Genomic DNA, 13,176 nt, shown 5'->3' on the forward strand with positions numbered 1-13,176 from the left:
CTCAATAATTCTACACTCAAAGAACTTCCCTCTCAGATAAAGGGGAATATGAAAAGCATTTATGCTTCACCCATCAAATCAGTAACGTTCTGCGTTCTGCGATGTTGTTGGCACATTCTCCCTCGATGATATATATATATATATATATATATATAGATAGATATGATGATGATGATGATGATGATGATGATATAGATAGTAGATAGATAGATAGATAGATTTTTTTTTTTTTTTTATTTAACTTGTTAAAATAAACATTACACGATAGGTAACAAGGACTATTTACATATTATATATTATAAGTTTTTAAGTATATATATTTCAGAGAAAGAAAACATTTTCCTTTCGGGTGTACAATACAGAATGCAACAAATGAATTAAAAATTTACAGTTCAGTTTCAGTCTGAGTTATCTTTCAGATGAAGCATATTGTCGTCGTCAATCCAGAAGAGGGTACCAGTCGGATTCCACGCCTCTATGAATTTCGCGACAGTTCTTGTTTCTTTGAAGTACTCAAGTTCCAATATCAGCCTGCTTTTTATATACATTAGATGTATATATGTTTATTACTATTCTCTTCCTTTAATGAATACCTGATGAAGGCTGTTATAAGCCGAAACTAGTTGTATTATTCTCATAAAAAATTTTATAAGTTATCTCGGTTTTTAAGTCATTAAATCTATATTTTTTTAAAAATGTATCACAACAACCGAGTCCATAATTACATATATATGGTATAATTAAATATTTTTTCATGAATTATCCGAGTGTTAATGTTTTCTTCTCGGGAAAGATCAGTAATAGTGTTTAATATATATATATATATATATATATATTTACATCAAGAGGAAATTGGTATTTGGCTTACTGGAGATCGTATTCTTTGCTTGGCAATTTACGATTAGTTCACAATTAGTGCAATAGCTTCTGTTTCGTAACCAGTGTTGTTAGTGGCATTACATGATAACTGAACTTTTATTAATGCTACTAAGCTATATTTATGTGATGACCAAAGGCATGCTTAATTAAGTTAGGAAATTTAAAACTGACGAGATCAAATATTGCCACTTACTAATTCGTTCCTCTTTCTGTTCGACTTTTTTAACTTTGCCTTCGTCTATCTCTAGCTTCTCTTTTTTGCTGTCACGTTCCTGGCGAACTCTAATAAAGTAATCAGCAGTATAGTCAATAATGTCGGGTGGTCGATCAAGTAGAAAATTAACAACAAATCTAATTAACATTTTAGTTAAATCATCAGGAACTTCAACTCTGGGACGACTCATCTTTTCATCCAAATTGCTAATTTCTAGCCAGTAACCTCGCACTCTATTATTACAGGCGTACTCATGACTCCAGCGAACTCTCAAAATACAATTTTTTCGGTATTTGACATTCTTTAAAATACAAATTAAATTTTTCCAATAAATAATAATAATAATAATAATAATAATAATAATAATAATAATAATAATATTTTATTTATCATCATACAGAGTATTCACATATATATAATAAATCATACTATTACATTTTCTGTTCAGTACAAAATGTAGGGTACATTGATTTTTTTTAATTTATTATAAATGTACATAATTTTTTTTTTCAATATCAATATCATTTATCACCTGTGGTAGAAATAAACATGGTGAAATATTTAGTTGCTATAAACCTGGCAATATGGAGGGTAATGAGAAGGAAATGTATAGGCAAATTGGCCTAGCTAGCAAGAAACGAGTGATCATTATGGGCGACTTTAATTATGGTAATATAGACTGGCAGCAAGAGACTGCATCTGGGAGTAAAGAAAATGAATTTTTGGAGTTTCTGAAAGACAATTTCAGAGTGATCAGTCATTCGAGGACGTCTGTTAGAAAGGGATATATGTGGAATTATAAGACTGGTAATTATGAAAAGCTCAGGAAACAGCTTGCGATAATAAATTGGAAAGAGGAACTGGATGGAAAGGATATTAATGCTGCTTGGGCCATGCTTATGAGCTATTTGGTGGAGGCAATATCAGAGTGTATTCCAAAGGTTAAGAGGGTAAATAGAGTATGTGTAAAATGGATAAATCAAGAGATAAGGTGTGCAATCTGGAAAAAGAAGGTATTATGGAAGAAACACAAAATGAGTATTTATAACAACCAGTTGCAGAGAAGTACAAAGAACGGGCTAGGAAGGTGACTAGCTTGATAAGGGTGCCAAAAATGCTGTATGAGCAGCAGTTAGCTAAAGCGGCCAAAAAGAATCCTAAGTAGTTTTTCGATATGTGGCCAGTAGAAGAAAAAATTATTATGGTAGGATGGCATTGATTGGTGAAAAAGGAGGAATGTAACCGCTGAGAAGGAGATAGTTAGTTGAGATATTTAAGGAGCAATTTATAAAGGTATTTCATTCTTGTGAATGCATCATGCAGAACTTGAGAGTAGTGGGAAAGAAGGAGAAGGAAGAACTGTTAGTAAGTGAACAAGAGGTATATGAGGAATTGAATAGACTTGATGTAAATAAGGCTGTGGGGGACTTGGTGCTATTTCACCACGTGTCTTGAGGGAATGTGCCAGAGAGTTAACAACAGCTTTTGCATATCTTTTCAATATGAATCTCTCACTGGGTCAAGTTCCAAAAGAGTGGAAAGAGGGTAAAATTGTTCCGATTCATAAGGGAGGTGATGAGTAAGGCTTTGAGTTATAGACCAGTCTGTGTGTCTGGAGTTGTGGTTAAGGTATTAGAGAAGTTAGTTAGGACTAAGATTCAGAATTGAGTTGACAACAGAAAAATACTCTTTGGCGGTCAGCATGGATTTACTAAAGGAAGATGATCGTGCTTTAGCAATCTGCTTATTTTTTAATAATAAAGTGACAAATGCGTTGGATAAGAGTGTTACATATATAGTGGTCTGTTTAGATTTTACAAAGGCTTTTGATAAATTGCCACACGACAAGCTGGTAATTAAATTGGAACGGATGTGGCTGAACAGTAGATTAGTTCACTGGATTGGAGATTGGCTGTCTGATAGGTATCAGCGAGTTGTCTATGGAGGAGCGATATCCCAGAAGAGGAAAGTTTCTGGTGCTGCACCTCAAAAGTCTGTGTTGGGTCCATTGCTGTTTAATTTGTATGCAAATGATATTTGGAGAGGTCTGAATGGTGACATGCAGTTGTTTGCAGATGATGCAAAGTTGGGAAGAGCTATCAGGAGTATAGCGGATGCTGTAGCTTTGCAAGAGGACTCGAATACACTGGCTGAATGGGTAAATAAGTGGGGATATCAATTCAATGTTTCAAAGTGTAAGGTTTTGAAATTTGGGAAGCAGAGATGGGATGTAAAGTACACAATCGGTGGAAATATCTTGGAAGAGGTAGAGGAGATGAGAGATCTGGGAGTGGTTGTAGACAAGGACCTAAAATTTCTGGGACATGTTACTAAAATTGTGAAGACCACACAGCGGATAATGGGAATGATGCGGAGGACACTGACTTGTAGAAGTACGGATGTTATGGTTTCCTTTATATTAGGCTTTGATCAGGCAACATATGGATTACTGTGCACAGATCTGGTCACCTGGTTTTCAAAAAAGATGAAGATGCGTTGGAAAAAGTTCAGAGGCGATTGACTAAGGTGGTTTCTGTCTCTGGAATGTAGAGTATGAAAACAGATTAACAAAATGCTATTTGCAGAAATTGGTGGAGAGAAGGAGGAGGAGGAGGGGGATATGATCGATACATATAAGCTGTTAAGAGGTTATTACCAGATTAATGTCGGGGAGGTTTTGCACAGAATGGGTGAAGATATCAGGAGAACAAGAGGTCATCCCTGGAAGCTGTATAAGGAGGGTGTGAACAAGGTAGTGAGGAGCAGTTTTTTTGCATGGAGAGTGATGGGTGATTGGAGTGCATTATCCGAGAGTGTGGTGAGCGCAGACACAGTGAATATATTTAAGCCGCGGTATGATAAACTGTGTGTATAACAGTGGACCTCCCATGATGAGTCTTTGACTCCATGGAGGTTTTTATAATAATAATAATAATAATAATAATAATAATAATAATAATAATAATAATGACAAGCTTTTTGTTGGTTTTTTTGACAAAGTTTATTATCTTCTTCATATATACAAAATATTTACAAATATACAATTGAAGTATTACTATTACATTTTTGTTCACTACAAATATTCAGTATTTAATGTTAAGTGAATATCTTATTTAAATACATAAATAATAATAACTAACAATGTATTTTCCATTTTTCATTACATATTTACAATTATTCATTTCATGTGTTAAGAGAGAGAGAGAGATTTTTCATATTAACGATATTAGTTGTGGAATAATTTTTTTAGATAAATATACATTTTTTTTTTTCAGCATTTTGTCATTTACATTTATATTTTCATCTGCAGTTCAATTAATTCTCAAATTATATTCATAGTTTCTTTTTTGGTATCAGCAGGGAATGTGAATGGATTCATTTCACTTTTTCACAATGCTATTTTTAAATTGAAAATAATATTAATAATATTTTTTTATTAATAATAACATATTTTACGTTTTTTCACATACATATTTACAATGATTAATATATTATGCTAAGAGTAATCTCTTTCATTTTGACAATATTGGTTATGGATTAAATTTGTATAAATATATATACTAGTTTTTTTTCTACATTTTATCTATTACACTTATATTTCAAAATTAACAACAAATAATAATAATAATAATTGTTTTAAAATATTTTTTAATTACATTACATACATTTTTTACAGTTATTATATACATTACATACATTTGATTACACATAATACAACATTACTTACATTTGTTTGCATATGATACTTACATTACGTACATTTGTTTACATATAATACATAGATTACATACATTGGTTTTCATGTGATACGTACTTTACATGCATTTAGTTACATATGATACATACTTTTTTTTTTTTTTTTGTCTTGGGTGAGATGTAATTTCTCAGCTTTCATCCTCGAAGCTTATTTGTAAGCTCATCTGAGGATCTGAGGATAATAATAATAATAATAATAATAATAATAATAATAATAATAATAATAATAATAATAATAATAATAATAATAGCTTATTATTATACAGCCTATTTCATACACAATTTTTTTATGTCAGTCTCTTCATTATTATTATACACTCTACTGACTGTTTTGTTACATAATTTGCAGTCTTTGATTATGAGGATCACGTGTAGATAAATGAGGTGGATTAATCCCACCTACTTCGAAGGTTTGGGTTAGCTTTTATGAGGAGAGTGAGATTAGTCTTTGCTATTTATGTTATTGTTACTGTTTATGGATGTGATGTAGGCATTGGATGCTGGTGATTTGTGATGTGTATATTAGTGTTAATGGTATATTAACTTTGTTGGTATATTTTCCAGAGTTCGTGCTTTAATGTTCTGTAGTTATATACAGTATGTGTTTTAAGTTTCTTGTTAGGTTGTTGAGTAGTGTGGGTATCTGACGTGATCTCACAAAAGATCCGTATGAGTTGTTGAAGGATGTAGGGATGTAAAGAGTTGTTATGTGTCTCTGTTGTTTCGATGGGTGATGTTGAAGTAATTCTTTAGTAATATTATGTGTGTTTCAGATTTTTAATGCTCAGGATTCTGTGTATCGCCATGTGCTGGTCGGATAATGGCAGGTGTGTATAAAGTGTCCAAATCACTCTTGACACAATTTTCCTATGTAATATTTCTAATTTTGTTAAGTGGCTGTTTCATGTGTTTGCATAGATTATACCATATCTGAGTAGGGATTCGCAGATACCGTGATATAGGAGTTTTTTTATGTTAGATGGAATAATGTCTTTTACTTCGAAGAGTTTTGCTGCGATGATGCGGTGTTTGGTATGTAGGGTATTATTATTATTATTATTATTATTATTATTATTATTATTATTATTATTATTATTATTATTATTATTATTAATTCCTAACACCTCTAAGGAGTCCGAAGACTCATCGCGGGAGGACACATACTATTACAACTGTCTCAACCACTACACCGAACCTCTACTACGAATCATCTCCATCAACGCCATCTACCGTCCACCTCCACCACCACAACAACTATTTTTTGTCTGTAAATTGCGTGTGTTCTGAAGGGCCGATTTGTCTGCATGCGGGATGAAAAACCCGAGTTTCCGGGAGAAAAAAAAAAAAACCTGCTACCTCCGTATGAGGTCGGCTAACTCACCTTCGATTGAAAATCGTCCAGATAAAGATTCCTTCGTCGCGACGGGAATCGAACTTAAGCCTATTCCAATCGAAAAGCGCAATGTACCGTTGTTCTTCCAATTGCATTTGGTTTTATTAAAAAGCTTGGGTTGCTAGGAAATAAAATATGTAAATATAAATAATTTTAGAAAACACAAACATCAGTTTACATTGTACATGACATTTACGAGTAGAACTAAAACTGCATCTCCACAGAAGCATGCAAGGAATGACGTGTGGCTGCTTTGGCAAGCCAGCAGTATTAAATTTGCCAATACTATATAAAAAAAAATACCTTCAAGGAAAACTAAAAAAAATGATATAGGGTTATTTGTTGTGCATGGAGGTTTGATTCTGATCTGATAATGAAGTGCCAAGGAAAGAACCATTATATATAATGGCCATTAATAAATGCTACGTTTAATTATCCAACCATTTTGGCAATGATAAATCATTCTTGCTTAACACAACAGTATAACATATTTTTTAGCAGCAAATGATTAGCAATAACACTGCCAGTGTTTCATAATTTCCAATACCCTAAACTGATTCAGAGATGATGAATATGGTACCCCTGGTTTTCAAAGTTTCATTCCACTGGGAGTGGGCCAATAAAAGTAAGTTTCATGCTTACTAAAAGATTAGTCTTTGTATCATAAGAAACTTTCACAAGCACATCATTATCACATGCTTCAAGTCATTCTCGTCACCTCTGCATGTTAATAACATGAGCCTCGATTCATCACATCTCTGAGAATCTGAAACAATAGGGCATAACATCAAAATTTATAATCGATTACAATTACATTAACCCTGAGATACAGAAATTAATTTGAGAGATACATTACACAACAGAGCAGGAACAAAAAAAAAAGGTTGGTTCTCATTTTAATGACATTCACTCATACAAGTGCTAAAAAAAAAAAAAAATTCACGTGTACGTTCACATGAGAGAAACAAAACTTAACAGTGCATATAAACCAATGAACAAGGCTGCAAAAATATGCATAGGAACAATTACAATATAAGCAAATACATGTGTATGTGTAGTTTAACAGCATATCATTTATGCAGTATCAGTTGAAATGCTACTTACAATATTTTTGTTTTCTTTGAAATTGTCAAAGACTACAAGATGTAAAAGAGTGACGCTGAAAACTGATAATTGTCAATAGGCTACTTGTAAGCACAAAATGATAATGAATATCACAACAAAATGACATTTAAGATATAGACACATTAAGCTTTTTCAGTCTTTATTCTGGCATTGGCATCTGTTACTTCTGTTGTTTCTGATACTTCCATCTTCACTTCAGCTTCATCTTTTTTGTCTTTCTTTCCATCTCCTCCTTCGGAATCATTTCCTTCTCCTGTACTATTATAACGACGGCGCTTACGAGGGAACTGTCCTCTCACAAATTTAGGTGGGGGTAGAGGATCCATACCCACTACTCTGTGAATTTGGCGGAATGCAATAAGTCGTAAAGCATGCTGTGCACTGGCAGTTATGTCTTCTCTCTCCTGGTTTGTTAAACTTACAGCTGCATCCATAGGATCCTTCTCACATGGATCAAGAAGACCAGGTCCACCTGGTAATAATATACCAGAAGCTAGTGCTTCCAATACACGACGAAGTGCATCTCCGGGACTGAGAGGCTGCCCACTGCTGCTGATTACTTTTTCAACTAAGAGCTCAATGGCCCAGCTACTCAAACGACTCCATGTAGGCACACGTTGACAGAGGTCTCTCAAAATACGAATCACCATGACACAAGATTGAAGACTGCTTGCTCTAGCCTGGAACCACTTGGCATGACGTAAGGCGGCCAAGGCTTCCAGGCATTTCTGCCTGTCCAGAACATCCGGTGGGTCTTTAACAGTCTCAGCAGGAGCAGTTGGAGCAGTTGAAATAGGCGAGGTCGTGGTAGTGGTAGCACTGCTACTGGTAGTACTAGAAGTAGGGGTAGATGCAGTTCCCTCTGGAACATTCGATTCTCTCATGACTGGAGATGTAAGCGTAACAGTGACTGTTATCTTTGGTTCTGCAAGGGAATTCACTGTGATGGCAGCTTCCTCTACACAACGGTGAACTTCATATTTATCTTCTGTAGAAACTGCAGCTAACTGTTTTGGAAGATTATCGGCAACGCTCTCTAAAAGGGTACGAGTTGGCTTCTCAGAACACATCACTACCAACTGTACTGATAAATCACCAGTGAGAAGAAGTCCCTTTGCTAATACTCCTACACGCATTACCCCTTTCAGAACTCTGTGAGGCTGGGTAGAGCTCTGGCTATCCTCTATATCAGCACCTTGTTCTTTCACATCTCCCTTAGCCTTTTCTTCCTTTTCTTTTTGTTCTTGTTTGGGCATGTCACTTTCAGTAAGAAAATCAGAGACTAGCTTCAAAGCTTTTTCTGTGTTTGTAATTATCTTCTGAACAGCATTCAATTCCTCCTCTTTGGGATAAATCTGTGTATGTTTGGCTACTACATGACGATCATCTACAGAATCAGGGCGTCTCATATTGTGACCCATTGGTGGACCTACAGGTCCAGGTCCTCCCATGGGCATCATATAAGGACGAGGAGGAGGTGGAGGTAAAGGAGCAGCCATACGCATATCACGGCCATAGCGTCGATGCCATTCATAATATTCTAACTCTTCTTCATATCTTCTTCTTTCTTCCCAGTACATTCTCTCTTCTTCCTCCATCATTCTCATTTCTTCTCTCCAACGTTCTTCCTCTCTGCGCTTCCAATATTCTTCCATAATCTGCTGTCGCCTTAGACGTTCTTCCTGTAACTTTCTTTGTCGTAAACTTGGTTTGATATCCACTACAAGATCTGGATTAACTTTTTTTTTATACTGTAGCCTATGTCTCCGGCCTTTCACGTGCATTTCTTTTGCATTAGGATCATTGAAACGGCATTCACATAATTTACACTGGAAGCTGATAACCTTTCCATCATCATTCTTAATTTCTTCAATATAATCTTGACCTACAGGCTGGATTTCCTTTTCATCTAACTTTGGTGTTTCAGATTTTCCGTCATCCTTATTTTCTTCGGCCTTATTCTCATCTATCTTAGATTGATTTCCATTCACTTTGCCACCAGCTGATGAAGTGTTGGTGGCAGAAGCTGTAGATATCACTTGTGGTTCTGTTGAAGGAATAGGCTTTCCGAGTTTTGTGTGCAGCTTGACAACCTTCTGGTGTTTGGCACCTCGAATATGAGCAGCATAAGCATCAGATCCGGTGCAAGTAACATCACAAAGCTCACAACGAAGTGAAGTACCTCCACGAACATTTTGTGCTGCATTTCCAGCTTTCAAAGCAGCTTCTTTTTTCTTGTGTTTTTGCCCTTCGAGATGTTCTCTATATGTCTGTGGCCCAGCACAACTGATCTTGCACACTTCGCAATAATGTAGCTGTTGCGGTTTTGGTGGTTGTTTAGGCTTTTGCATTTTGATTGGTCCTTTCTTGTAAGCAATCCAAGAATTGGTATGAACTTTAGGTGTGGAAATAGAAGTGGTTGTAGTACCTGACTGTGCAGTTGGTGCTGCGGGAACCACTGCAACTCCTGCAGATGCAGGTTGAGCAGCTACGTAAGGCTGCTGAACATACATTGATGCAGCATAAGTAGTGGTAGCTGCACTGCTATATGAACTGCTATAGCTTGTTGTTGAACCACCAGTAGCACTTCCACTAGAATACATATACGAAGATGTTCCTGACTGTGCACCTGTAGTCTGAGCTTTCGGTGTGGTAGTCTGACGAGTTGATGCATAGCCAACATTAGAGGGTGATGAATATGATTGTTTACTTGCAACTGTTTGATAGTGAGGGGTGTCAGTACTAGAGTATGCTACTTGAGAAGGATAATATGTTTGGGCCTTTTCATAAGGTGCCCGTACTGGGTTCCTCCTGTAGTAAACCCAAAATAATTATTAGCAGCCATCTTCCAATTCGAAGTGGATACTATTCTTCCAATTGCACTATGGAGGCGGTTAGTATTCTATGTGTTTTGTCCATTTAAGGTGGCAATTATGCAAAGATCAAGGTATTTTTGCATGTGTTACAGGTTTGATTTCGGGACATTGGCAGGATTTTTTTGTTGTTAAAGAAGCGGTATGTGTGTGTATCGATAGTGGTGCGTGGCGAATGATTCTCGGGTTGTATATTATTAACATCTGTGTTTTGGTGCTGTTGATTGCAATTGCGTTTTGGTAGAATTATGTTGTGATTTCATTTAGGTCTTGGTGTGCTTTGGAGAGAGTCGTGTTGATGTCTGTGTAGATTGCTAGTAGTGCGGCGTCATCTGCGTACTGAAATATTTGACTTCTTATGGCCAGGTTATGAATATTGTTAATGTATATGTCGAATAGAGTGGGTAATAATATGACGCCTTGAGGGACCTCGTGTTTTGTTTGTATACCCCGGCTGTGACATGTATCTATTTTTTTTACTTGTGTTCTGTTTGAGAGATAGTTCCTGAACCAGGTATGCAGTGTTCCTCTTATACCTATTGAGTATAGTTTGGTGAGTAGTATGTCGTGTTCAAGTGTATCAAATGCTTTGGTTAAGTCAAGCAGTATAAGGATAGCGTAGTTGTTTTTATAGAGGGCTTTGTTTATGGCGTTGGCGATGTCTTCTAATAAAGTGATGGCGCTTTTTGTTTTCTGAAAGCCGTATTGGTTTTGTGAGATGATGTTGTACTTCTGTAAATTGTTCTGTGGTCTGGTGTGTGTTATTTTTTCTAGAATTTTTGAAATGACTGGTAGAGTAGGTATTGGTCTGTAGTTCTGAGTATCGTTTCTTTTACTATGTTTGTAAATTGGCGTAATTATTGCAGTTGTTAGTTGTTGTGGAATAATGCCAGTGTCAAATATTATGTTCACGAGTCTCAAACGTATTGATTTATTTGTTCAGTGTGTTAAAAAGTCTGTGAGTCTTATTTTGTCAATTCCTGGAGTGGTCTTTGGTTTTAGTTGTAAGAGTGCTTCTTTCAGTTCCTGTTTTGTTACGGGTGGAAAATATATTGTTTGTTGTTGATTTGTGTCGGTAGTTTTTTGTTGATCGTTGGTAAATTGTCTTTTTTGAGTTGTGTGATCTTGTTTGTGAAAGCATGGTTGAATGAGTCTGCTAGTTCCTCTTGGTTTGTATTTTGACCGAAACGTTTTGCAATAAAATCTTGTGCTGAAGTTTTCTTTTTTCGAGTTATTAATTCGTTAAGTGTAGCCCATGTTTGCTTCATGTTGTCGTTATATTCCATGACTTTTTGGAAGTAGTAGTGTCTTTTTGCCCTACGAATTTTTGTTGTTAGTTGATTTCTTGTGTTTTTGTATAATGTTTGTAAATGTGTTAGTGGGTGATTTTTTTAGTTTTTTTTTTCCATACATTTTCTTTTACAGTAATACTATTTAGTATTTCGCCATTTATCCATGGATTATCGTCTGTTCGTCGCCTCGTTTGTGTAGGCTTTGTTGCTTTTTTGTATATTTCTGTGAACTTTAGTTGGAAATTCTCATATAATGTTACAGGATCGTTTATTTTAAGTAGGCAATTCAGTCTGTATTTTTTACAAAGTTGTTGACAATGCTCTTTAATATGATCGAATTTTGTCAACTTTTGTGGTGTGTGTGTGTGGAGGGGGGTAGATAACGTAATAAAACGAAGTTGAGACAAAGTAGTGATCGGCAATTTTGATGTTAATTACTGAAGATGTATATGGATGGATTGGAGGCCGTATGTTGATATGATCAATGCATGATTGTGTTAGTAAATTGTTGAGTATTTATTCTCTTGTTGGGGAGTTAATGATAGGGTTTGTGTTGTACTGACTTAGTATATCAAGGTATGTGTTAGTGGTTGAAGAAGCGTGGTCAAGTGTATTTATATTAATGTCTCCTATTAGGATGAGCCTATGTGTTGTACGGGGTTCGATGCCACTTTACCATGCTTCTAACGGATGCAGAAAGCTGAGTGGATTATTATCTGGGGGTCTGTATATTATGTTTATTGTGTATTTGATATTATGTTTGTCGCTATTTGTGATTTCCAAAATTAATGTTTCCGCATGTTCGAAATGAGTTTGTTTTTCAGTCACATTATATTTTACTTTGATAAATGCCACGATGCCACCTCCTCTTGTGTGGTCAACATAAGTTGTAGGTTTGGTAATTATTAATGCTGCATGCGTAAATTTCTGTGTCGTTTATTGCAATTTCGGTCAGTATTAATACATCTATGTTTGTCAAGGTGTAGTTGAGCAGTGTTATCAATGTAATCCAGTGTTATTTTATACTTCTTATGTTTGTGTGTATGATAGTGAAGTCGGTATTGGTGGAAATGTTGTCTGACCATTTCTTCAAAGAGTCAAAGACATTGAACTTTATATTGTCTAACTGGATATGTTCGGCTATATTTGAGATCTCGATTATATAATTTTTAAGTGATTTCTAATCTTCTTCTTAAAGATGTGAAGAGTTAGTGTTTTATATTGGTATTGGTATTGGTAACATAATAATAATAATGCACTCAAGTCGAAGGGTGATGAATTTATATATTTTTGTTCATTATTTAAAAATGAAAATAAAATTGGCTAGTGTCGCGAGGAGAAATAGCGGTGTATTTGAACGGAGTTACAATTTTTTTTTTAATCCTTAATTATATCGTGTAGATTTGTATAATAGTGTTTTTGTTATACTGTGATAATGTATTTCTAAAAGTCTTCGCTTCAGTTGTTATTTGGATTAACGTGGAAGTGCTAATGTAAAATCTTAATGTAAAATAGTGGAAATGAGGTAATGAGTTGGGAAAGAAAAATTACTACACTAAAAGTAGAAACCACAGATTTAACTTTTAATTGACTTGAAAATTTTAATTAACTTAAAAGAATCACAATTAAAAACAACGCACTTCC

The 13,176-nt window shown here is 35.1% G+C and overlaps 1 protein-coding gene across 1 annotated transcript; it reads right to left on the reverse strand.

Moving 5' to 3' along the window:
* Nucleotides 1-7,291: 7,291 nt before the first annotated feature.
* Nucleotides 7,292-10,157, reverse strand: Zn72D (Zinc-finger protein 72D). Its single transcript, XM_090405998.1, has one exon. The coding sequence runs from the start codon at nucleotides 9,968-9,970 to the stop codon at nucleotides 7,490-7,492; it is 2,481 nt and encodes an 826-aa protein (XP_090262124.1). The 5' UTR covers nucleotides 9,971-10,157; the 3' UTR covers nucleotides 7,292-7,489.
* Nucleotides 10,158-13,176: the final 3,019 nt, after the last annotated feature.

Source organism: Typopeltis vanoorti, chromosome 16 (genome assembly GCF_054136105.1).
Source record: "Typopeltis vanoorti isolate ZY-2024b chromosome 16, IOZ_Tvanoo_1.0, whole genome shotgun sequence".
NCBI lineage: Eukaryota > Metazoa > Arthropoda > Arachnida > Uropygi > Thelyphonidae > Typopeltis > Typopeltis vanoorti.

Bases quoted from the DNA above. Each gene is read 5' to 3' on its own strand.
- Zn72D (XM_090405998.1), bottom strand. From the start codon at position 9,970: ATGTATTCTAGTGGAAGTGCTACTGGTGGTTCAACAACAAGCTATAGC.